Source organism: Tinamus guttatus, unplaced genomic scaffold (assembly GCF_059628265.1).
Source record: "Tinamus guttatus ecotype Peru unplaced genomic scaffold, ASM5962826v1 Tinamus_guttatus_pri_ptg000535l, whole genome shotgun sequence".
NCBI classification, from domain to species: Eukaryota; Metazoa; Chordata; class Aves; order Tinamiformes; family Tinamidae; genus Tinamus; species Tinamus guttatus.
The window spans coordinates 387154-414780 of NW_028289069.1; the positions used below are offsets into that span (position 1 = coordinate 387154).

A 27627-nucleotide genomic window follows, 5' to 3' on the forward strand; every position below is an offset into this window, starting at 1 on the left:
TTGTATTTACAGTACCCCTCACAAGTCTGTTTTGGAAAATAAACAAACAAAAAACAGACAAGCAAGAGACGTAGCTGAGTAGCAATACAGATGATTTGGTTAATACCAGAGACCCCAGGACTGAAAATCTAGAGCAAGTTCTCAGGCAGCCAAAATTCAGATGAACAATTTGAAATATTTTGGCCCACGGAGCAGACTACATTTCCCTGAACTGAAAGTCACATTTGGTCTTCCCTCTCGTGGATGCGACTTGCGCATGCTGTTTTTATAATGCAACAGAAAATCCAAGGTCTAAGGCACAGACTTGAGTATTGGCCCTTGGGCCTTCATATTTAACTGTTTTCAAGAGAGAGTTAAAGCATGGATGCAAGCCGCATATAACATCAACTAAGCTCCAGACTAGAGATCATAACCTGACTCCTTTTCTTTACTGATACACAGAGAGCCAAAACTGGCAGGTTTTAAAATCTCACTGTGTGACACTTAGCTCTCTTTGCAAGCCACACTTAGGAGAGTTGGTGAGAAGTACTGTTGCTCTGTATTGTTTTTCCTAGTAAAAATTAGCAATCAATACACTTGTTTGTATGCATATATTACAAACATTTATGTCAATTGATATAATTCCTATAGCATCATTTTCTATCTTGATAACCACAGAAATCCAGTAAGATGACAGCAAGTGTTCTAGCTTAGACTTAAGACTTCCCTTGTTTCCCTGGTTGTTAGGTTTTAACTATCAATGCTAGCAAGTCATAGATATGAGCCCAATGTAGTAAGGACTACCCAGACCAACCACTTCTGCATTTTTTTTATTTTTGTTATGCATTTAAAATATCCACGCATCTCCACACATTTCCTTCCTCCTCACTTTCAGACACCGAGGCTCCCTACTACTCAGGTAAAAAGGTCTGATGCTTCTTAAACTTTAATAGTTTGTTGTGGTATCTTTTTGAGAGTTCTGAGGACTAACTGGAGTAAGCATTTGGGAGAAAGGACCCTGGTGATTGTATTGAGTTGAGTGTCCATGCTCTGCTATGTATCTGCAGTTACAAAAAGACAGAAAAAGAAAGATTTAAATTTTTAAATTACATTATTGCTAAACATCCACACCTTCATCCCCCTCACTCTATAAACAGTTATGCCCATTGGTCTCAGAGAATATTAACAATGTACAATATTCAATTGTATAAGGACTTCCACCATTTTTGGGAAATTCTTTATAAAAGCTTTAATTCTCAGTCTCTGGATTTATCTAACATGTGCTGAAAGACAAATCAACACAGCTGTAAGAAAGGCATGTTCCGCTCTTGCCTCTTTCCAACCTTTCTTGGACACACACAGTTGCTTCACAATTAACCTGCATGCAGTCTGTAGAAAACGGCCATGAGCTCTGACTATGTTAGGGCACCCAAGGCACCACTCAGTTTCCAAAAGACATTGATTTTCTTTTGTCCTTACATTCCTTCTTGAAATGTCCCATATATCTGAAGGTCCCTGAAGCAGCTTACTGAAAGTTTACCATCCTTGTCTCTAAAACCAAACTAAATTCAGTATTATACTAATCATTATGAGGCCATGACATTTTTATACTACTGGTGGCTCAAATAGATTTATATTTTTGGGGTACCAATAGACAGTTCATTTAAACAAAATATGAAACAAAACATAAAACATTCTGTCTTCTTTAAAAGCTAGATAATGCTCCCAGAATTTAATTGCAGTAAAGGACTTTGAAACCTTATTTTCTCACTTGGGATTACCTAGAAATATAAATAAAGTAAAAATACAGCAATAAAGCTTGACTTATAAAAACACTATTTATAGTCAAAGATGAAGAAATTGGGTATCTGCTGTACCCTATACAATCCTTTTGAAACCATATAATAGGTATAAATGATTTTTCTCCACATACTGCTGAAACTCCATGCAATAGAAACACAGGGCAGAAGTGGCTGAGTGCTGCCTGGTCTATCTAACGCTGCTGATCCTTTTGACAGGAACATTTATTAGACCATGTTAGCAGGAGAGCAGAGGCTCCGTCTGATATCCATAATTGTCTTCAGGAGGCTGGACATATTTTGTAGACACGTCAGATGAAGCAGATTCAGAAATATCCAACAGACAGAACACCTTGCTACTTTCCGGGAAATTATTACAATCATAGCTTGAGAATGATCAAAGGGAGAGAAAATAAATGGGTCACTGTTTTAAAAGCAGTAAGAATGAAAAACCTCCCACGTGAAAAGCATGTGGAGGTGAATTAAAGTCTGAGCCCCAAATTCGAAAACTAAGCTCTCATCTCTTTATCTTCCCACTTCATTCCAACTGAGCCTGTGACTGTTGAAATGAGCAGGATGTTTATCACTGATTGGGCAAAGGAGACGAACCAAGCATTAAGAATTTCTCCTTTGTGGGCATCACTAACACTATGGAGAGAAACTCTCAGTACCTGTAATATTTTTACATAACAGATCCACAAAGGCCAATGATGCTCAATCCTAATTCAGTGAATACTGTCTTACTCCATAAGTTGTCCAAGTGAAAGTCAAATAGGACTGCTGCCATCTGAAAACCAGTGGTACTACCCTCAGGGGCACCTATCATTCAGCACCAAAAAAAGGCAGTAAAATCTGGTGTACAACTTTTTGGTGAGCTTATACCCTCTACATGTTTCCTATACCCCCTTCTTCAAAAAAAAAAAAAAAAAAAAAAAAAAAGTCAGAGGATTCTGCGATGGTTCTAGAGAGGCTCCACTAGCAGACAAGAAAACCCCTATTCTTACCATCTACTACAAAATTAAGAAAATTCATCCACTACAAACTACACCCACACAAATGCCTGTAGAAAGTAAAGGAAGCAACATATACGTTTTCCTTTCTTAGATGACACCTTTTTGCTCTTGATCTTGCATCTGTCTGAAGGCTGCCAGTGACATCTGCTAAGATGTATTTGTGTTTTTCCTTCTGTCTGTGACATTTAGAAGCAAGTTAGTCTGCATGAGGCTTCTCTGCTTCTCAGCTTTATTAGCCTACAGGACCTCAAAACTCTGCTGTGTATTTTCACTCTGTGTCACCAGCAAACTAGAGGTCTCTGCTGAGGCTAGAGGTTAAAGTCTCTTTTCTAAGTATAACCACAAGAGATAGAAAGCAGAGGTAGAAGGATAGTGGAAAGCAGATATGGAAGTCAGTGCATTTTGCTCAGTGATGAAACACTTTAAAAGCCAGGCAGTTCCCTAAAACTTCTCAAGCCATTTCTGGACATTCTTCATGGGAAGTGTTGAAAAAGAAGCAGGATGAGTTGTGAACAGAATCCTAAAGCCGATTAGGCAATTTAATGGAAGAAAAAATATCTCAGGAATATGTGGAAATAGTGTCACTCTGAAAAACAAGAAATCAGGATCTAAGAAAGGACAAAAACACAAAGGAGAGGAGAAACAAATAGTTTTTAAGCTACTCTCAAGCTTAAAGCTACACTCATTTCTGGAGTTCTATGTACTAACAAGGAAAAGTGTCTTTTCAGCTGTCCTGAAGTGTCCAGCTCCTTTGAAATCAACAGGACACCTAACTACTTCTAAAACGTGGCTTGCAGTTTTAACAAGCCCTGCATGGAAAAGCAAGAAAGAATAATAAACATTAAATTGGTTCCTGAGGTAGCCATAGTAGAGACGAGGGGCTATGATTTCCTGTTCAGAGGGGATGCATCAGTGTGAGGGCATGGCATGCTTTCCCCCTCACTGCATGTGGAGTAAATCCACCTCACTTTAACAACTGTTTTCTGTATAGCACATATCCATTTCACAAGGGTTTGCCAACACCATTTTGGAATACCACCGTTTTCCTCTGACATATTTTAGCTTTGACATACATGCGACTCTTTCAAAACACATGGGGATCAATCAAAAATATGATCACTTAAGTCATGATTTTGCCACCGTGGCTAGAGGAGAGATTTATCAGTGTAGGAATAATCCACATTTTATAAATCATAATTTAAGACGAAGTTCCAGAAAAATCCTAAAATCACAAGCTGATTTAGCACGTGTAGATACGTAATGCTCACTGCGCTGTATCTTTTAAACCAAGGAAATGTCATGCTTAATATTTAATTGTTCTTTAATTAATGAAATTAAGATTTTTTCTATAATCTTTCTGAACAAGCTGAAAACTATACCTCATACTTACCCCTGCATTCGTGCAATTATCGATGGGGTTGTTGATGGAACATTAGAATTGGCTGGGTGGGTTGCTGTCCAATGAACCTTGCCAGTGTACCCAGGGATATTTGGAGTGCTAAAGAAAAAAGTTAAAGGAGGAAGAGCAAGAAACAATAAATTAAATGAACATAGGCTTGAAATATGACTTACAGATAGGTTACAGAAGTTAATGTTTCTATATCCAAGATGAATATGGAATAGACAAAAAATCATCAAAATGCAATGAATGACCCTTAAAAGGTGTAAACTGGCATAGCTTCTTTAGTATCAGTCAAGCAACTTTATGGTGATCTAGCTGATGATCCCACTCAAAATCTTTGGTTAGACAGGGCAAAAGGGAGCTCCTTGGTGGCTTTTTCTTTTTCTTTTTCTTTTTCTTTTTCTTCTTTTTCCAGGTAGCATGAATTCTGGCAATATCTGTATGATATTCATGATTGAGACTGACATTTATTCTCAAAGAAAAAAAAAAGAGATCACAAAAAGAATTCAAGGAAATATTCTTAAAAAATGTGGTGCAAATATAATTGACATTTAGGTCCCATATTGAAACATGGATAGAATTAAGGTAGCAGTCTTCAGGCTAACAGGTGAAATTTCTTGTGGCTTAAACATAAGAAGAGTGCGTTCCCAAATGATTCTAAAATTTTTCAAGTTTCGTCTAGATTGTTTTTTTTGGAATAAATTTAGATTTATGTGTAATACTATCAACACCCCTTAGATATATCAACTTAAATACTAGCTTGCAACATTGGACTGAGACAGTATATGCCTTTTTGTGCACTTATTTAATCCTGTTTTTAATTGCAAAGCTAAGGCTTAATGTGAAATTGAAAAAGAAACTTCCTCAAAGATATTGAGTAGAACTTATCTGAGGTAATGCAACTGACAATTTTACTTCTACTTACTGGAAGATTAGGCAGAGATGGACCAAATTAAAAAAAAAACTAAAAAGGCAGACAAGAGAAAATATGCTAGTATGAATTCAGAGACAGAATCCATGAAGATTAAAAATAAAATGAACTAAAACCCCAATATGGCAGCGTTTTTTCAGCACCAAGTCATTCAGAAAGCCTCATCCTGCTCTATACTGACAGCTCAAAATAGGACACCACTGAATTATACATATGTCCAGACTGCCCATACACCTGGGGTAAGCACTCACGACAAGCTGTTTCAGCCACTGAATCAGCTGGAGTTGTGACCATAAACGTTGCCTGTGCCTCTCTCCTGTTCATTTACAGACTGCACGAATGAATGATAACAGTGCCCCCTTTGTATCCAAGGTACATTTTGGTTCCCATATGCTTTGGGCAAAAAAACCCATCTCCTTTAGTTACTAGAAAGCACAGAGAATTTCAGCACAGCTGACAAGATGTTTCTCCAAAACTAAATTCAGCACAGGCTGCACAACTGGACCCATGTCGGAGGTATAGTTCATTAGGTAGTTCTTTGACCAGTGTACTATTGCACTAAATTTGGCCCTGAAATTCCTCACCAGAGTAGTAGAGGTAATGACCAAATGCTGTCCCTGCCTCTATTGTGTGTAATCCACAGTTATCAACACAAAGGGCTGCCCGTGAACTAAACATGCCTCAGAAGCATGAGCAGTGTGTGGACAGCATGAGCTGTCCATATGCTCATAGTCAGCAGCAGGCTGGTCTAGTTCTTTGCCTTTTCTTTGGAGTAACCTTGCACTTGCACCCATATATTTACTGAATATTCAGTATATACACACATATTCACACACTGCTATATTCTCTTGGTCACACTGCCATGTGAGACCCTCCAACGCAGATGGCTTTGTAGGATCAGTAAAACAGATTTCCGGCATTCGGAAAGCTGCTACGCATAGGGAATCCCCAAGTAGTTGATAGAGCAAGTAGCTTATCTTCTTTGTGTCTTAACAGCAGCCATGTCATGGTGACAAGTCGGCCTGAGGGGCTGGTACAGCACAGGAACATATTTTCAGAATTGTTCAAAATGGCCCTCAGGCAAAATTGACTTTTCATGCAAACACAGACAATTGCCAGGTTAGCTACAGATGAGGTGACTCTGTATAAAACCTGCCATTTGCACACACAGGGACCTGGCTGAGGCACACCAACACAAGGGATTTGGGTGTGTTCAGCTGAATCTGAAGGTGTGGTGCTATTTGAAGGAATTATTCAAATTGCGAACAGAATTTTACTGCCCACATACTAGCGACATCTTTCACATTATGAAGAGAGATTAATTTCCTTGGAATTGTATGAGTGTCACAGATAAGATAAGAAGATCTCAAAAATAAACTCCAAAATGGAACATTTTATACATGTATTTGGAGTTATCTAACATAACTGTACAACTGTGGAGATATCCAAATGCACTATGCAATGTAAAAATAAAAATCATAAAATCTGATCTTTAAAGCCTGAAAAACTAGCAACCTGGCACTCCTAGTAATAATACCTTTTTGTTAGCATATTTTTCCCGAAGAGAAAAGCATCAGAAATGACCAAACTGGAGCCAGGTTAACAAAATTAAGATGACCCAAGATAAAGATTTGTTCTAAACTGTCTGCCAAAAAATATTCAAAGAAGTCAGTAACTTCATAACATGAAGGATGAAAGGATGTTGCTGAAAGGATGTTGCCCTAAAAGAGAAGAGAGATGTGTAGAGAGAAGCCAAAAGTACCAGGATAGTAAGAAAGCTTACGCTACACTATAGCAGCTGCTCTCCTGGGAACCTGCAAAGAAGATGCAAAAATGCGCTGTGGTTATGTATGTGATAAAGCAGAAGAAACTGAGGTTAAAAAAATACCCCTTTGGTTTTTTGTTTTTGGATCATGCTGTCTAGCTCTAGTATGTTTTTGCTGATGAGCAGCTAAACCAGATTTTTGCTGCTGAAGAAAACAAGCACCAGGCTACAACTGGGCAGTGCAGAGAACTCTTCTGTGGTTATGGTTGTCATCATCAAGCTTTCCTTCTGTAGTCATGACATCTGCTTCCCTGTTATCATGTGAACAGCTCTTAATCACAACCGTAAGAAACACACAAAGTGTTAATAGCTGGATCGATGCTAGCTCCAGGATTTCAGGTGGAAGGCAGCGATTCTGTGTGCCTCTCTTTTGGTGTGCCTCGGTTCAGTACGTCCACCTTGGGAAGCCTTTGAAGATTTTTACTCCCTGGTAGTGTTCAGAAAAAAACAGTGTGAACTTAACTTAGTTGGCCACCCATAAGGGCATTTGGAGTGGTAGGAGATGCCTTAGGCTACCCAAGCCAGCCACCGGCTACACAGAACCCACTGGAGAACCACAGTGTTCTGAAGGAGCAGCTGGATTGATACTTGATGGTCCCTCCTCGGTGTTGGATCTTACAGTCATCATGGACAAATTCAAGATCCTGTAGATCATTTATATTTCTGGAAAACCTTATACCTAGAATTAAGCTGGGGTGACTGAAGAGTACAAGCTCTTTGTGCAAAAACTCCTTCTAGTGAATGCAATCCTGCATCTACCAGCCATCTGCATCTACTAGGCCACCTACTAACCCTTGTTTGTGCAATTTTAAAACAGGCCTTGGGTCTCACTCACAGCATAGAAGACTCTTTTCCACTTCAAATTCCCTCCCAGGTGGGCCTATGTGTAGGCCTACATTGTGTCTCTTCTTTTACACCACGATCCTATGTGCCAAGCAGAACGACAGTTCAAATGCCTCAGATATGATCCTGTCAGGAAACACAATCCATACAGTCTCTTGCATTGGGAAAAAATGTACTTGGGAAACATCATGAAGTCCCAACAAGGTAATCTGGGCAGTGTGAGAAAGCAGGATCTTTGAACATAGTGTTTTGGTTTGTATTTCGTACTCTTTTCTCTCAAGTATCGGAGCAGCGTAGGGAATGTGTATTCTCAAACGGATTTGGAATTTCTAAAAGGTCAAAAACATCAAAATGTAATTTCCCAGAAATATTTTGGACCAGGTTCAACTGGAACATTTTATTTCCACATTTTTAAGCAGCTTTGTTTTGTTCCTACTTTTTCCCTGCTTTCTTTAGTATAGGCGAATCTTGCAGAAACAAAGAAAATCAATTCAAGCGATAAAATCTTGATTTGAAAAGTGTCAAAGTGGGCTATGTGAGCACCCTTCCTGCCCCAGTGACTCAAATGGGGAAATTAGTAAAAACGCATACACAGTGGACGAGCTGTCAGGTTCTGAAGAAAAGAAACATTGTGGGAAAGCTCTTAGCAGCCCATCAAATGACTATGCAAGGTGCAAGGAAGAGGGTCTGGTCTCCAGCTAACTGCAGCCTGCGAGATTTCTGTGGTAACTTGCAGATAATTAAGGGATGCTGCACACAGTCAGTTGGAGGCTGACTGCAGCAATATGACTGTGATATGAAGTCACTACAGATACACTGGTGTGATAGTAGACTTTTGCCCAATGCACTTGGGAAACTGAGAGAAAAGGACAGTTTCAGAGCACAGCTTTGTGCAAGACTGTGGGATTTGAAACACTCAGGCTGTTTTCTTCCTGGAAACTGCATGTATAAAGTTACCATTTCAATCAACTCACAGAAATGGATTTTGGTCTGGTCCTATTCTCTTTTATACCTTGGGACACACTTTGGCTGCCTCAGTCTTCAATTCTGGAAAAGTGATGCCATAATCTACCTTATCACAGTGCTGTGGCAAGGATCTAAGTCTTCGGAAGTGCTGCTAGGTAAAACAACACTTTAAGTTAGATCGCATATGGATGTGTGTACCACTGCCATCTACTGAACATTATGAGAGCTTATGAATTATGAGTAGCAAGTCTGTGTTAATGAGTGCTGGAGATTTTTATTTAATTCAAGAGGCAGAGTCCTATACTGTGAAACAACAACAACAACAACAAGCACGTAAGGTCTGTCCTAACTGTTCCTGTTAAATTTCAAGAGGCTGCAATAGACAAAACAGTGAGAAATCAGGAAGTTGCTGTGCTACAATACAAGAGACACAGCAGTGAGGAATCTGAGATCTGTGTAACTTGATCAGCATTTACTATCACTGTGTATGCTGGAATGGACTAAACATACTATGCTTTTACTATACTACGTGTATACATGAAGAGTGTAAAGGAGTCTAGCAATGCCAAGAAGGAAAGAAAATTGTTTGTGTCTGTCAAACCAAGCATTTACCAGAGCCCTGCCCATGACTGCTGCAGAGGAAATCCCCATCACCCACGTGGGAGGCTTTTTTTCCATTGACCCTTAAAACACCTGCAGAACTAAAATACCACACAGAGCATAACCTTGTTTCTGCAGCAGACTGAGGAACAGGTCAACTAAAGGAAAAAGCTCAGAGCTGTGAGGTCGAAGAGAATTATTACACAAACTTACAAACCAATAAAGATGTTTAAAACTAAGAGGGCAGCCAGTGGTTATGTTGGGAATCCACATGAATATAAAAACACAGATTCTGCATAGTTTTTGTAATTATTGAGTTCAAAATGCATTTCTGAATAACAGAGAGGTTTTTAAGATAAGTTGTTAATATCAAGAAAGAATGAATTGGGTCACTACTTATTTCACTGATAAAAAAGCAGAGTCTCTCTAAAATGCCCATAAGATTTAGCAACCTGAGCCTTCCTGGAAGCCAGCCTAGCATTGCTGCAAAGTTTCCTCCTCTCCGTAACTTGCCCAAGAAAATACCTATAACTCAACATTGCCTCAAAATTCAAACTTTCCTCCTCTTCCTTGATACACACCTGTGTTTCAGAAGCAGTCCTTTTTAAAGGAGAACTTTCCAAAAGTTCTCAGTATCTAAAAGTTTTGCTTGCCAGATTTCTACAGGAGCTTAGCAACCAGCACTGCACCCAGAATGGGAGCTCTCTGAGAACTCTGGTTTTCAAGTGTAACTGCTGAGCTATTTTGAAAACCTGGCCCATTGCCCATAACTTACTCTGAAGTTCAGTTGCTTCCATACCTGGTATATGGTCATCTATGCGACGTATAAAGCCAATTCACCTTCCACAGCTAAATAAATATTATAATGAAATAATTAATAACCCAATCAGTAAGAAACAAGCAAATTAATAAGCAATAAAACAGTAATCTTCAGGTTCTAAAGAATCCTCTAAAACACACTACAAAGGTCTCAGTTCTGCAAAGTGTGTGAACACATCCTCAATTCCATCCCTCTTCAGGAAACCTTGTAAGCAAATGTTTCCAGCTCACTGATTCCAAAGGTTTTATACTTCATGGGTGACAAGAAAAAGAGAAAGCAAATACAGGAACAGAGTTTAAAGCAGGCAGACAAGAGGAGACAACTGGGGGTGGGGAGGGGGAACACAACAAAGAGGAAAAAAGAGGATCCAAGATAAAAAAGATGAATTAAATGCACACACACACACACACACACAAAAAAGAGTGTTGCTGAACACATGTTGGCCAGCATATTCGACAAAGTTACACAAACAAGATTCACTGAACATACAAGAAAGCAACAAAGTATTCAATGTGGAAATTTGCTAGTTTGTGGCAAGAAAAGAAATCAGTCAGACCTACACTCCTGCACTGAGACACCTTAATGCAGTGGATGGAGCCCTGAGCTTTATAAAACATTTTGGTGAAAATAAATAAATAAATAAAAAGGCAATAATAGAGTAGAGCAGCTTTAAAAATATATGTTCAGAGTGCTCTTTCAACAACTTCTTAATTTTTTTTTCACTATTTTATTTTAAGATTTGTACATTATCATTGGTAAATAAATGCTACAGGACTATGTAGCATTATGTATTATGTTATGTATAATTATTATTATCTCTCTTAAGCATATGTTGAAAAATAACCAAGATAAAAGAAAGGAATAAGTTCACCCTAAAGCAAATTTAGGAGAGAATATACAAACGAAAGATATTTAGATGATATCATATTCCAAGGCTGGAACAGATCTGCAGAGATCATGTCATCAATCTTTTTTTTTTTTTTTTTTTTTCCAAGCTAGGCTTTAATGAAAGCCTGGAAGAGAGTGAGAGGAATTGGATTATCATCCAGAATCTTTGGTCAGGTGGGAAGATAAATAGTCTGCTTGCAGAAAAGCCCTTCCACAGCTCGCGCATGAAAATGTACACTGGCCACATTAGGCTGCTACCAGATCACAAAGATAATTTTGATTCACTAGATTGTAAACATAATTTTGATTAATAAGTTCAGACTCATAGATTTAGTACCTGTAATTGAGTCACAACATTTATGGCATGGCTTTCCCAGAATCATTTGTTGTGAGTCTCAGAGGAAAGACAAAAAGCTTACATCAGAGCCTATGTTCATAAGCTTTCCCTTCTATCTCAGACTAACTCTTAGACGTAAATCCAACAATTTGTGCTAATTTTAATTTTGAAAAGCATCTGTCTTCTTAATCAAATTTAGCCTGGAGAAGACTGAGAGGAGATCTTATCAACATGTACCTGAGGGGAGGATGTAAACAAGATGGGGCTGAACTCTTCTTGGTGGTGGCCAGTGACAGGACAAGGGGTAATGGATACAAGTTGAAACACAGGAAGTTCCATCTCCATGGGAGGAAGAACTTCTTTACTGTGAGAGTGCAAGAGCACTGGGAGAGGCTGCCCAGAAGGGCTGTGGAGTCTCCTTCTCTGGAGATCTTCCAAACACGCCTGGATGCCACCCTGTGCCCATGCTCTGGGTGTCCTTGCTGGAGCAGGGTGGGGGTTGGACTAGATGATCTCTAGAGGTCCCTTCCGACCTCAACCATTCTGTGATTAAACAAAGCACAATTTCAATAGTTTAAAGTTTAGAATTTCGTGAATTAGAGTCTGGTAAAAAAAATACAGGCTGAAACTCAGAATATATGGAGTTTCACTCCTAACTTCGTTATAGATTCCCAAGGGTATTTGGCAAGCTGTTTAATCCCACTGCATCTGGATTCCCATCTGTAAAACTTCCAAGCTGCGCAGTAAGCACTGCAGAGTAGTATCTGGTGTGCTGTGTAAATATCCAGCGCCTTGTTCACTAGGCTCATCTTACATTAGGGGGTTTTATGCTCCACTGCAGCATACAACATGACCTTTATCTCTTTTCCTAATTCCTTGAGAAAAAGAAAAAAAAAAAGAAGGTGGTTTTCTGTTCTGCCAAAAGAAAGAGAGAGTGGGCACAGGGGTAACATACAAAATATGCCCAGGTTCACCACTCTTCCTGTTTGTCTCTGCAAGCCAGATGATTCTTCAGTTAGTTTCAGCTTTCCTCTTAATTTGACTGGTAACTGCTTTCTTGTATGGTCTGGGGAAAACCAGTGCCTCCCTCCAGAGAGCTGATGCCTGAAAACTGATGTTGTCGCCCGAGTGCTAGAGGCAGGAAGTGCAATGCTGATACTCCATCAAACAGTGAAAGTGCCTATCTGCAGTGAGATTGTGTTTTCCATTTTACAGATTTGCAAAGCATATTTAGGCTTCTAAATCCAAATGACATCCCTTGCTTCTCAAGGATTTTAGTGGGAATTGAGGAGCCTTAATACCTTTGTGGATGTGTCCAGAACTACAGTCAAACACAGAGAGAGGGGAAGGGGGCGGGGAAAAAAAAGAGGACAAGAAAAAAGAGGAGAAATGATTTTTATGTTGCTTTGTGAAGTTTTTCTTTCTTCTACTCAAAATCACAGCAATCTTTATGTGTGACAGTCTTAGGCACAGAGAACAGGTATACTCTAAGAAGGATTTAGTGGTTAGTAGTTTTTCTTGTTGTTGTTTGTTTGTTTGTTTCGGAGAAGTTAGGAGTTTCCAAGATGCCAGAACATTTTAGGTCTCAGAGCTCTTGCTTCCCAGGTTGTCAGAAATCAGTAAAGACCATAGCTCCATTCACTGAAAGCCAGGAAGAGGACACAGCAAATGCTGGAGAAGGTGACATGGAGCCTGGTGCTCAAATATGTAAAGCCGCATAGACACCAAACACAGCAACTAGCTCCAGACTGGCTATTCCCTGTTTGCAGCATAATTCACCCAGTAGCTCCCATCCCTCAAAGCTCTACATTACCAGCAATAAGACACAGCAGAATCAAGGCTTAACAGCTCTATTAACTTCCCTGCAAACTCTGAAATCTCTGTTGTATGCTATACATACAGAGGAGGAATCTATGTATGCTATATTTTAAAAAAATACATTCATCAAAAAACTTTCTAACATTTATGCTCTAAATCAAGCAGAAGTTAAATGAAGGCTGGGAGAAGGCTGTTATGCAGCATATGCAATGAAACAGCATGGTGCACAACAGACATAAAAGCCTAGCATTAATAGGTTTAATTACAGAATTATGGGTCAAACTCAACCATCTTACAGGGCAGCACCTTACTCTGCCTGTGAACATCTTGCACTAATGGGTTTGAAGAATGATGTGCTGTTCCCTACAAGGATGGCGGCATGTACAAAAAGGATATGAAATCTCCTCAAAACTGATAGGAAAAGCAGAAGGGAACAGACCTAAGCTGTAGCTCAGAAATTCTAGCCACCTCCAAGCAACAGCCTCCCAGCAACAGGGAATGTTTAGCACTTACTCTGCCATACATTAAGCAATGCCCAGCATTCTGTACTTTGTTCAGAACAGAGAGGGAAATATTTTTATAGCTTTTTCCCTTTTGCTTGCCCCAGCAAAATTTCTGTCCTATAGTTTCCTCACAAATGTGGACTACGTAAGAGCATTGGAAACACAGAACGGAAAGGTCGATGAAAAGAGAAAAATCTGATAAGATAGATAAAACAGGCTCTTTTCAGGTATATTCTCCAAAGCTTTAAAAAAAATGCTTCTTACCATCTCAGACTACAGCTTTAGGAAATTTTAAAGGCTTAAAATGTTAACCTTAGAATTTGAAAGTTTACGATCTAAGCAAAGGTACAGAGGTGCTCCTAATGGCATTCAGGGGACTTTTGCAAACTCAAAGGACATCTAGTGGCTAAAGTTAAAAATCACATATTTCAACATTACAGTATTCAGGCCATATGCTCGCATCAAGGAATGCTGCTCGCTTTTTCACCCAACGCTCCTGTTCTTTAGTAACACTAAAGCACTGGGCGTGCTTTAACTATGACAGTAAGCAATGCCTGGCAAACAAGCACAGTCTTCTGGAAGTAAGGACTCTTCAGAATGGTGTTAGCAGGAATTCCTAGGTCCTGCTCTAAGCCTTGAATGTAATCCAGTAATCGAAAGGTATAAACTAATTTATGATTCCATCTTTTTTAAGGCAACTGCCCACGGAAAGACAGAAGCTGCTCTTTCAGTAAGATACAGCTGTGAACACTGGTAGCTAGAAAAGTTGAAAAGTTATTTGCTCTGAATTTGGTAAGGAATTTGTAAGCAGATGATATTTTTTAAAAGGGTTAGCTACAGCTTGATTACATTAATGGTGCTTTATGCATGTCACATAAGAACACTGATTGATACCCAACCATGTGTCTTCTTTTGCAGAATGATGTGCTATACAAGTTCATAAGCTATCCTTCCAAACTACTGCATTCTTACCTTAATTTTGTCCTACTATGCTTATTGAAATTATGCTTTTTAAACAAACTTATCTTTAGCAGTTTACTATATAAAAGAGTAAAAAAAACAGATATTCTGATTTACTACCCCTATTGAATTTTCTGGGTATTATGCATTTCCTTGTCCAAAATTAAATTTAATCAAGGGAATGTGTAATTGGGTACTTTTAACAGACATTGTTTTCAACAGTGATGAGCTTAATGCAGTCCCCAGGAACATCAGTAAAGAATTTAAGTGCAGCTGTCATCCACTGAACTTCCCCTTAGCCTGCACCATTGACATCCAGAGGTAAATCTTCTATTCCTGCTGCTGGGCATTTATAGAAATGCCTATGTTAGACGGTTTAACCACATTAGGAAACACAAGCCAGGTGTTTTGGGGTAAGGCCTAACTAGCAGATGTGCTCAGATTAGCTTCAGATACAGCCCTTTTTTAGTGGAGAAGAGGAAAAGTGCCTGCCCATTCTTTAGAGTTTGCTGGTGCAATTAGACTAGAAAGGTTAGAAGCAGAAAGGAGAATATATTCTCATTTCTGTCTCCCAGCCCAAGTCAAAACATGAAGAGTTCATGAGACAGAGACAATGGTATATTGCAGTGGCACCATCACGGAGAAACTCTACCTCCCAGGACACTTAGAGTAGCTTCTACTCTGTCTGTTCAGACTGTTCAGTGCTAGATAAAAGTCATTGGGTCATACTGAAACTCTAGGATCTTGAAACTCCATCCTCAAAATTAGCAACACGGTGCTTGGAGAAAGTTATATGAATGTGTAAGCTTCATTTACATTACTGAAAGCATGTTTCTATGACAAAGATATTTCCTTGGAGACATTTCGCAAAATGTCAGGTAAGTATTGTGACTTAAAAGTAAGACAGAAAGAAAAAAAAATCCAAAGAAGTTTTGAATTTCTAAAAAAAAAAGAAAAAGAAAAAACTCTAACTAACATTTCTAATTGAAAAGCACAGTGTGTGGTGTTAGGAGAGTAATTCCCCCTAATACAGAACATCTGGGTTCTATGAAGAATACTTAGTCATGACAAGCTGCATGTTGGTTTACCATTAATACACATAGATGGATAAAATCTACAATATCATCTTAGTACAGATCTCTCTGCTTATCTTGTATCATCAGCTGATGACTAATTTTGTACATGTAGACAGAATGGTACCTTAGATCTATACAGATCCACACTGAGCATGGCAGTGACAGCTGTAAGCCACTAATTGCTGACTCAGTTATTGAAAAGGACTCTTCATGATCAATCTTCAGAGTATGTGAAAGACCATTGGGCTTCTTTAATTAACAGAACCTTGTTCGAGTTACAGAAAAGAACAAGGTGAATTCCCCCTGCACAAGACCAGATACTGAAGGATTTTTTCCTATTTCAAAACTGTAATTCAAGAAGTGATACAAAACTCCTGCTAGTAAAGAAAACGTACTGTGCAGAGTTTGTGTAGCGAGGCTTTGAACTTCGCACATGACCAAGTGTGATTAAGTCCACGCTGGCATTGTCAACGTCTTCAAAATTTACTGCACCAACACAGCCACTGTTTGGATAGAAAGGAAATCAAATATGTACATTATTCATAGCACAGCTGCTGAAGGCAGCTGAACCACATACTGCATGCTCCAAAATTCTAGTTATTTATTAAAGTGGTCCACGAGAAAATGCATGGAGATGAACTGTCCTGCTAGCCTGGTGTGTCCCAAGATGAAAACAAACACCTGCTGAACTTGCAGCACACAGCAAATGACAGCTCTAATATATATGAGCAGAAAGGAGCTACCCACAAGCAGAGAAGACTCAACACTTCCCCTCCCTTGGCACCAGAAGAGACCTTAAGAATAGATCCCATAGTCCATGTACAAGTCATGCCATAGAAAATGGGACAGATGGGTTGCTTGGGCTAAATCAAAAATGTAGAACATGGAAAGGACCCAAGGAGACTGTACTTACGTATAGGAAGGGATATGACAGGTTCGAGAGCTTGGGCTTACACTGTTGAAGACAAAATATATCAATCAATCACCTTTTTTTTTTGCCAGACAGAATAATCCAGTAGAATATTTATGAGGTCCCAAAAGAGAGGTGGTGAAAAAGCCACAGTTTTTCTTTTGGAATGATGACTGCTCATTTGAATTGTGGCAAAAGACCATGATAAATGATTAGGTCGGCATATATGTTAAATGACCTAATTCAGCAGGCAGTCTCACCTTTTAAACCCCACCCCCAGGTATGGACTTCAGTTTCTTAGTGTAAGAAAGTTTCCTTTGAAAAGGCACTCTCTTCCTGCAGCACTTCTCATATGCAGTTTGGGGGAATTACTGGAAAATTTAACATTGGGCTTAAATTTTCTTCTTGCTCTGTCTGAAGCATCCAAGAAATGATAAGGATAGTATGTTCTCTCTCCCTGCCACCTTGCACAGATGCTTGCCTCTCTCATTGATTGACAATTCTGCACAGTAGTGCACCCATCTATTGAGTTTGCCCAAGCAAACCTGTTGGCTTATAGTCTGGAAAGCAGGCAAGTTCTAGTCCTCCTACCTTGCTTTGACCACGTCTCTACTTGGCTCACTAGCTGAGCCCATCTGACCTTCCTCTGCCTCGCTTTACCAAGCTAGATGCACTCTGAGATCATTAGGGAGCCTACAGAGCACAGAAAAAGCCTGGAGTTTGTAAATGTGTTTGGTGGTGTCTTTGTAAACACATTGTCTCGCTGAAAACATCAGATGTATGCAGTCATGACATAATATTTAACCTTACAGATTTCTTCCAATTCTTCTCTCTCTGGAAAAGCATTTTGGAGGATACTTTGACTAAATATCTTAACTTCTCTCCTTAGAGAATGCTGCTGAGATCAGTCTGCGTGCAGACTTCATTAAGAGGAAATACTTAAGAGGACTCTCATATTCACAAGAAATGATACTTACAAAACAACAGGTCTCTGTGGAGAGGTAAAAGATCTTGTCTGAAATCTGTCCCAGAGGCCTCCAACAACCTAAGACCATATCAAATACTTCTTGTAAGGCAATATCACCTAATTAATTTGGCTTAATAGAATTTCATGTGGCTACCTCCAGTGAGATAAACTCACATGGGAAGGATGATCTGTGCAAATACAATTGCAGGACTGAATTTTAGCTTATTAAAAATAATTATTACAAATCATTATCACAAATAAAATAATTCAGCATGATATTTGTTATGCTACAGCATCATTCATATGAATCAGTTTTTCACTGATATTCTTGTCCTCTTTTCTGTTACTGCACCTGTCATTCTTTCGCACAAATTTCCAGTTTATAGGCAGAAAAGGGAAAAAAAATATCGAGCCATTTGAGGCAATTATTGGAGTGTTCTGTTGACTTCAAGTGCTCACTTGGGACTGTTTTTTTTGAAATCATTACTGTGGGTTTATGTGTATGATCGACACAAAATATAGGCTACACTTCATTAGCAATATCTATAAACAGTTTACAAGAAGTTGTTCACTGACTTGGCTTAATTCAGACTCAGAATTGTATCTCTTTCTTGTGAAATACTGGGAAACAGGATCAGCCATCACTTCTACTGTTGTTTCCGGTGGCTGGATTTTGGGAGGCAAAATATTATCCCAAGGAACTTCTTCATAACCTCTATATCAACAATAAGACACAAGAGAAAAGGTTTCCAATATAATCATTATTGAGTACCAACTTCAGCTAAACAATATAAAATTCTGTGATAAATACAGATGTGGAAAAAGTAAATGTCTTTCTAGTTTAAAGGAAAGTGAAAACCCTGGAATTGTATATTACTTACTAGGGAACAAATAACTATGGTTCGCTTTTAAGGCTTCTCTTATGTAAGACATCACTCCGTAATTGGAAGTAGTAACTTATCTTGCAATAAGCATATTGTGCTGATGGGATTTATTTTGTCTAGGCTTGAACAGTCAGTTAAATGAGAATGGACTCTTCTAAATGGAGATTAGATACCAGTCACACCAAGCTCATGACAGGCAATGAAGACATATGTACCGAAACCCCTCTGGAAACTCCAGTCTCTCTCCACTGCCCGTAGAGGAAGTAGAGATATTTTGCACAGATTGAATACAAACTTTTAGGTAACTAAAGCTAGTGAGATGAATTCTATGCAAATAATTGTCGTTACAATGCCAGAAGTTCAGAATGGTAGAAAATTTGATTGCATTCTTACATGCCCAGCTCCCTAAAGATGCACAACAGCAAACAGTGATAAAAGATGAAGTAAAACACAGACAAAAACTGTTCTTAAAAGAAATAGTCTCTCACCTTTGAGTACTTGAACTGTAGAAATACTTCCTTGCTTTTTCTTCTCTCCACCTTGCAGAAAGATCATTTGATTTCTAAAAGAAACGGTTGAATAGAGAGCTGAAGGTGTTGCTATCAGCATGCTATTATTGCTTGTTCAAAGAGTACATATCTGTGTTCTCCTAGTTTAGAATCTAGTTTTGCATCCAAATGTGAAACATAATTTCACATTCTTCACTAACCAACACCAGAGAGCAAGAGTGGATCTATTTCTGGGAATTTTAGTTATTAAGTAAAATGTAATATAGTGAAGAGAGGTTTAAATACTATACTACTATGTATTTGCCTCTCTGCTCTTCTGGAATGTAGGTTCCCATCTGCTATGTTACTTATCAAATGGCATAGCAAACGTGCACTTTGGAGTCCCCTAGAAACACCTGATGGATTGTGTGACGTTCACTGATATTCAGGTGGTCCAACTTAAAGAACTCTTAATATGTGCAACATTTTAAGTACTAAGAATAACATGCTTCCTGTTGAAGGATGCATTATACCATTACATTCTCACTAATGAAAAGACTTAATTAGACTAGTGCCGTGGAAGCATGGGTGTCTTATTATTTACTAATTTATTTGGGACTTGCCCCAGACAAGGCAGTATCTAAGCATTATATATGGAAATACATTCAATATGGGCTTGCCTAAATATTAAAATAATAATTTCAACTGTACTTTTGGAGTTTTTGCATATTTCTATTTGTTTTTTTCTTTAATTCTGTCTCCAGTTACACATAAATAATATCAATAGTACCAGTCCTACACTACAGTCTAAGTAGCCAGGGGAAATACAGAAAAAACAAGAATGGTCACAGCTGAAGACTGATTAGAGTCAACGGTTACTGTGTAGCTTCCTGAAATACAGCGCTAATTTCATGATATCCAATGGAAGATGTGAAATAGTAACCACTGGCAAAAATAAGTTAAATGGAAAACAAACTAGAAGCAACATAATTTAAATGTTTTGCATCATTACAAGAGCACCAGACCTCTTACCTTGAGAGTGGGATTCACATGAAATGCAAAAATATGGTTTTGGTCTGGTAAAGCAGAAGCATCTTCAACCAGAGTCTTCCAACCTGAAAGAAGGGTTTCCTATTGTGTTAATCAATTTTCAGCAATCTTTAGTTTTAAATCAAATGAAAACAACCCACGGCTTCCCATAAAAATCCCAAGTTCATTTGAACACCGGATTTCATTTACCTATTGTCACCACTTTGAAAGGAATTAAATATTTTCACAAAGATATATTAAATTACATTGAAGATGACACTAAGTGCTAAATAATGTCACAGCAGACATTGCTCTGATTTGCACAGCTTCACATATTGCCATGCCTGCTTGTACGCACATGCTGTTAACTAAGTTTGCTGCTGCCAAACAGAAGGAATGGTAAAATGCCTGAGCAGCATCTCTGTCATAAACACTAATAAGACTAAATAAGTCTTTCTTCTCCCCAAACTTGAATCTTTAAAAAACTTGCAGGCATGCAATGCATCTTTGATACATATATGTCCCTGTCAAAAATTTGCCAGTGAGGGCAGAAGTTATCGGGAGATCAATAGATAGATGTACAGGATAAATGAAACCAAGTTGTTCCTTTAGGGAAACAGGGTCAGAAACATAGCAATTCTGTAAGTAAGGTAAGGATATGTATAAGAGCATCATCTAAAGAGCTGTATCATTAAGTAGCATAATGCTTTGATGACTTTGGGAAAGGTGCACTTCTGCATAGCGTTGTTATACATTGTCGATAGAGTAAAAAAAAGGGTAAGCAAACATATAGCCATAAGACCATTTTCTGTGGACACCGGGAAGTCTTAGTATCCAGAAAGTACTACTAGTTTTCAACATTCTTTTTAATTCCGAACTCCATAAAAAAATCCATTTCATATGAAAATCTCTATTTATCAACTTAGAGCTAACTCATAATACCGTTGCTTTTCTTAGTTAACCGTAGAAATTTTTGGTGTGCTTTGGAAAAAAAAGTTCAAAGACTAAAACTTGAAAACCACTGGGCACAATGCAAAGTTAGTTCTTGCCCCAAAGAACTAATCATTCAAAGTTTAAAAGAAAATCACAGTTTTCAGTAGACACTAAGATTATTAGTATCCTAATGCTATATATAGTACTGAAATAGCGTGGCCTGTTTTATAAAAGAACGTAATGTGCAGTGTGACATAATTCAGTTGATGCTTTCGAGAAACTTAGAAAGAATATGAGGAACTTGGCACCATGAAGAATTTTCAAGCTGAATTACTGTCTAATTAAAACATTTTCCTTTAGAAGATCTCTCCTAAGTAAGCAATGACCTTTAGTAAACATGGTGGCTGCATCTTCATTGTCTTAGTGCAATGTAAACTTTAAATGCTCTCTGAAAATTTATAAGATTTTTGTAGGGATGTTTCTATTCAGTTTTATTTCTGAAATGTTGTAATTGCTTAATAGGTATTTAATATACTAGTGTCCTCTACACTAAAGAGGCAGATACGGTCATATATGTGCATATGTCCTAAGAGTTGCATTAAGATAGTGCTACTCTGGTTTATTTATTAAAAGGGCAAAGGTTGCAACCATTATTACTTGTGCTGCGTATGTAAAACACTCATGTCAGCTCTAGTGTCCATAGCAGGACATGATATAATTTTACACTTGCTCTGGTAATTGTACATATGAATTTCTAGAGACCTTTGCTCTTCCAGTCTATGTTGTACTTTGCTATCTTCACACAATTGTCCTACTGCTGGGATGATTAATCTTCTAAATTTTATTTATTCTTTTACCTTCAGTGGAGAAATGCAGCGTAACAATGATGATAATTATTTAAGTCAACTTTTTAGAGGCTTCAGTGCTGCTGCTGCTCAGTACACAGGCTTGAAAACAGTACAGTCTGTTCTGGCCCAAGATGGGAACTCAGTGGCTTTGCCACTTTTAACTACCAAAAGCTCAATGATACTTTCAGATCCATGTTATTATTTTAGCTAGTCATCCTTTTTCCTTTTGCATTCTGAGCCAGAGGCTGAAACTTCAGACTCATTCAGTCAGACTTTAGAGCTGTTTCCCAGAAACCATGAAAGCCAGAACAAATTTTGTTTTGTTTTTAAAGTAAAAATTGAGATTCTCAATGTCACAGCAGAAAGACTTATGTAGAGAGGATTCACAAAATAAACAAAGTCTCATAAGCTTCTTTCTCTGTACCTCATTCGCACCTGAAAATTGTGCACTGTTTTTGACACTGTATCTTTTTAAAAATCAGTAGGAGCACTAGGTTCAGCAGGACATAGGAACACAAAGTGAAGAGTTTACAGAAAACTCTTCCAGATTCATGTGCTTTAGTTCTTGAGTAAATTATTCTACTTCTCTCTATATAAGAAAAATAAATATAGCCCATTGACATCACTACTTCCCTCCATTTTCTTTTACTCCTTTTGAAGAAATTAAAGCTGCAAACCACCCACTGGAAACTGATTTTACATAAGCATAAAAACAACAGTTTTGAAATAATTTCCAATATACTGGAAAAACATGCATGACAAAAGAAGTAACAGAGAAAAAAAAAACTGTTTGTTAAACAAGCAAAGATCTCTCTGCTAGTGAAAAATGAATGCAGAATCAAACACATGATTGTATAGACCTTAAACAATTAAATCCTTACTGAAACCATATCTGTGTTTTATGTAATGGTACTCAGCCCTCAAGAGATTATTTGTTTTTTTTGTTATTTTATTTGTTATTTTCTGGATGAGATACTGGTCCATTAGGCAGTATGCTATAAACATTTCAGTGTGTGATGGATAATTATTTAATAGCACTTTTTACCACTGACAGGTATTCTTGTTTCTACTGTAGGGCATTTTTTCATTCTTACTTAACTTGGTTTATATGCTCCAATGGTTATAAGCAATATATATTATGACTGTCCTTGAATTATTATTTTTATGGTTAAGTTGCACATATTTTTCCTACTTTACATGTTGTTGCTTCTGATTTACATTTTTTTCTTTTTTCTTCTTTTTTTTCTTCTTTTCCTTTCCTTTCTTTTTTTTTTCTTCTTTCTGAGGGCAGATGAAATCTTTTACTCCCCTAAATATCTATGTTACAAAATGAGAGGCACCAGCATTGACTTCAGTTACTTTCAAACACTGTTTGAAAGGAAAGGTTAGAATCCTAGTCTGATATCCCTCGCACTCAATGTGCAACTTAATCCTGTATGATCATCAGACTAGAGAAAATGTTTCTTGCTTCAGGGGAGGAACCACAGGGAAGGAACCTAGTCAAAGACCAGCAAGGAGGGAGTATAGTGTGGCTGCAATTTCCCCAAGTTGCTAACAGGCTCTGGCTTCTTCTCTCTTAAGAGGCTCTGGTGAATAAATGCCTTGAAAGGAGCAGGTATGGAATAAAGGTAAGATCTTCATGTGGATAATTAACTGGTTAGAAAACTAGATAACAAAGAAGGGATAAATGATCAGTTTTCAAGGCAGATGGAAATCACTGGTAGGAGATGCAGAGACAACCCATCTATGTTTAAGACGTTGTTTAACATACATATTATCTGGAAAGGGGGAGGTGTTGAAAGTTAGGTGATGGGTTCAAGAAACAACTGGATATATTCATGAAGAAAAATCTATGAATCTGCAACTACTATCTACAAAGACACCAGCTCCAGCGCTGGAAATCACCAGTCTACAGATCATCACATGATAAGAAACGAGTCTGGTAAGTATGATGACATGACACTTGCTCTGTTCTGATATCCTTTGCTAATTATCCACTGCATAAGATGAAACGAAAAGACAGATCCAAACATAGTCACTCTTACAATAGCATTAAATAACTTCTCATTTCTTAGAACAAGGGTTAATATCAAGGTAAACTTTCTAATGTTTCCCATTTCCTAGTTTTTGAACTAGGTGCAGGTGTCTCATCTTCTAATGGGAATAAGAGGTCATTTCTACTCTTTACTTGACTTACCAGAAGTCCTGATTCTTCCTGTAATCCCCACTTCCAACTCTGTGTTAAGCCATGAAAAATAGAGCACTATTAACAAACCGGATATAGGAGCATCATTGCCAGGTCTCCAGGCACAAATCCTGCAGGGCCTCCTAAGCAATGCAGAGAAACTTGAAAGCATGTGGAAATGAGGACAGAATCCTGTTGTCAAACGACTGACAGAAGAGGACTCAACAGGCAAGCACTGTCAGCTCTTTTCACTTCTAGCACCAAGCACCTTCCCTGCACTGAGTGAGAATATACGAAGAGGAGCTCTTAATCTACATCCCTTCTCTGGTAGACTCTGACTCTGGGGTCTTAGAAAGGCTTCTCTGCCAGTTTTACTTCACTTACATGTACTTAGGGCCTCACAGTTCCATAAATTTGTTTTGATTAGCAGATATAAAAGGCTGCCCATGCAGTCCGATGTAGCAACTGTGTTGACAAGCCAAAGGCAAGCAAAGACAAACACTCGATCACATGCAGAAGCTCTCCCATACGTTACAGATGTTTTATACACCTCAAAGGCTGCTTCTCTTCCTGTTTTTTTCATTTTGTTTTGTTTGTGGGTCTTTTTTTTTTAATTCATCCTTGATACAGTGGAGAAAGTGACTGTAGAATTTGCTTGCAAAATGCGTGACTGATCTCTTTCAACAGAACTTCCCCAAACAGCTTAGCTGTGGAATGTTTCAGGACTGATATCTAGAAAGATTAGCAACTTTCATTGCATCATGTGCCTGTGGGTTGGTAGCTGGGTTCTGCACTGCACTGCTGAAATCTGGAATTTGTTTATGCAGTCTTGTAGAAAAAAAAAGCAACTTAAAACTCAAACTCCTTTATACCTGTTTGCACATATTGGTATTTGATACCTGTGCGCCCAGCAAAACGTGTACATGAAAATTTGTACATGAAAACATTTGCAGAGCTTCTCTTTGAAAACTGATGCTGGATTAGACAGACTTGCACACCTCAGTCCTTCCTTGTCCTTCACCCTTCCAGACACTTGCAAAAACAGCCGACCATCTCTGCTTCACGCCTGACACCTAATTCCTAATTTCATATGTAAACAGAAATCACAGTAACTGACAAACAAAAGCACAAATGATCTGGGATGAACAAGAAGAAAGAGGGAAGTGGGTAGAATTTCTATTTTTTATCCTTTATGGTTTCTTAGGTTCTTTGTATAGTAAAATGGAGCAAGGAGTTTATTTATATTTCTTTATAGATATACTAAGTAAAAACAATCCCATCTCTGGGACTTCAGAATGTTGCCTGAGTTCCCAAACGATTTTTTTTTCTGGCTGTAAAGAGCACTTCTTGTTGCAAATTGTTTGAATCTGCTAAGCCTTTAGAAAAGTGACACTTCTCACTACTAATAATCTCACAAAACTGTCTGGATAGACAGTTTTACTCCCCAGAATTTTCATGGGACTATGGCCTTAAATATTAACCACAAATGTAAATTTGCTTTGCATTAAAAATGGAGAGAGCTTCCATTCTGATGTTGCAACTAATATGAAACGATCAGACACAATTCTAGGTATAACACTTTGATACAAACTAAAAAGGCAATGTGAACTCTGACCAGAATATGATGGCAGCCCTAAAGGATTCCTGTTGTTTCAGCAGCTAGACATTGGAATAGGTCTTAGTGCAAACTGCATTACTATTTGTGAGGAAATAGCAAAAGATACAGAAAAATTCAGGGAGTTCCCTAACTCTTTGGAATAATAGGTTATTTCAGTTCACATTAAAGCAGGTGTTCATTATGGCTTTTACATGTAATTTCTTGATTTACATAAATAGATTTTTAAAAATATTACTTAGTTTCAAAGATTTGGTTTTCTGGAAACGCTCACAAGAATTTGCTCTCTGGTTCCTCTTTGTTACAGCAGAGCCAATGAATCATACAAACACTTTATTGCAGATTGCAGTTGCTACTTTCAGTTCCAATGTCCAGTACGAACGTATCTTACAAGGTTCTTCTTTCAGAAACTTGCAGGATGGTCTTCAGAAACTGATTTTACTTATTTATCAAACACTTTTTTTTTTTTTTTTTTGGTGGGGTTATGATTAATGCCTTGCTTTACCTCCAAGTCGTGCCCTGACAGAAGCAGCTGGCACGGCCCTGGAGTTCCACCTTCCATCCCAGCTGGTTTCCTCCAGGAGGATCAGCCGCCTCCTGTGGGCAGCCTGGCCTCTCTCTCCCGAGGCAGGGACCCGCTGATGAGGTTTCACATCACTGTAGTCCACCAGGGACTCGACGGCTCTTCCGGCGTAGGGCTGGAGTTCAGCATCAGCTCCTGGACTCACAAAACCTGAGCAAGGATCTACTAAAGACACATCATCCCGATGTGGGAATAAAGGGTAATTCGGCTCTCCTGCACAGGTGTACGGGTTGAATTTAAGGAAAGATTTACTGTCTTTCTCTTCAAAGCTGGCAAAGTCGTGTCTGTTCTCAGGACCTCTCACAAAGGGCATGCGCATCTTCTTTAACAGCCTTCGATATTGCTGGCGGTCCATTCTGCAAAGCGGTTCAGCTGGCACTGAGACTTTGTAAACGGCACCTTACTGCCTTTCAGCTCCATGGGAAACCATGACCATTCTCTTCCTTCGTTCTTAATTGGCAGCAGACCTCACAAGAGACCGGGACTCCCTAAAAGACTCCCATTTCTTCAGTCTTCTGAGGTCTTTCCTAATAAACCCAAGTAAAACTGGAGGTCATCCTCCAGAAGATCAGTGCAAAGAAACCATAAAGAGCAAGACCATTTAAAGCATGAGTTCTCTCCTGAAAAGAGATTTATCAGGTAGGGCATGAAAAAAGCATGGAGCTCTCAAATGGGCAGAATCCCTTGTTGCTTGGTAACGTGGGGCGTTACGCCTCACAATGTGATGTGATGGTGGTTTGGGGGTACCACGCTACCCCCGTACCTTCAAGGGAGCACAGCTAGCTACTTGAAACAACACTACAGCTACTTACATTGACAAGAGGCAAAATTAAGGCGCTTTCCATTTTCCTGAGAATGACATAGTCTCTTTGTTGAAGTATTTTAAAATAAGCTGGTCTGTTCACATTTGGACAACAAATACGAATTGCACTGAAGCACGTATATTTAACACACACACAAAATGTATCAAAGTTGAGTTAGTGAAAAGATATGTACCAAACTGACCAAATTGATTTGACTTTTGCATGTAATGAGCCTTCGAAATGCCACACTGGAGTCTCCATTTCCTTACGCTCAGTAAGTAAGGTACCAAGTAGACCTGGTTTATACATTAGAAATAACATCCAGTGCTGCAAACCAACCTTTCCCCCCCAGCTTATTTCCTCCTGGAAAGCTTTGGAAAGTGAAGGCAGGGAGAGGCCAAGCCAGGGGACAGAGTTAAGGCACAAAATGGAAGTGTCTCCAAGGATTTATTAGTGTTTTTCTATCTGCATTGATTTTTGCCCAGTGAAATGCAATTAAAACTCTCCCCAGGATTTTGGCGACTGAAATTCTTTCCTGGGAAAGAACCGGGCTGCGGGATGAGGTGCTGGGACGCAGTGTGCACATGCAGGGAGGGCCGGGGCCGCGGCAGATGTTTCCCCG

The 27627-nt window shown here is 38.7% G+C and overlaps 1 protein-coding gene across 1 annotated transcript; it reads right to left on the bottom strand.

Annotated features, from left to right (window-relative positions):
• Positions 1-728: 728 nt before the first annotated feature.
• On the bottom strand, positions 729-26638 carry SPMIP7 (sperm microtubule inner protein 7). Its single transcript, XM_010220898.2, is given in 10 exon segments — positions 729-952; positions 954-1040; positions 4182-4289; positions 16156-16263; positions 16674-16715; positions 17648-17715; positions 18214-18352; positions 19010-19083; positions 20042-20124; positions 26125-26638. Coding segments are annotated over 10 exon segments (1257 nt in total). The 3' UTR covers positions 729-918.
• Between the last annotated feature and the right edge of the window lie 989 nt (positions 26639-27627).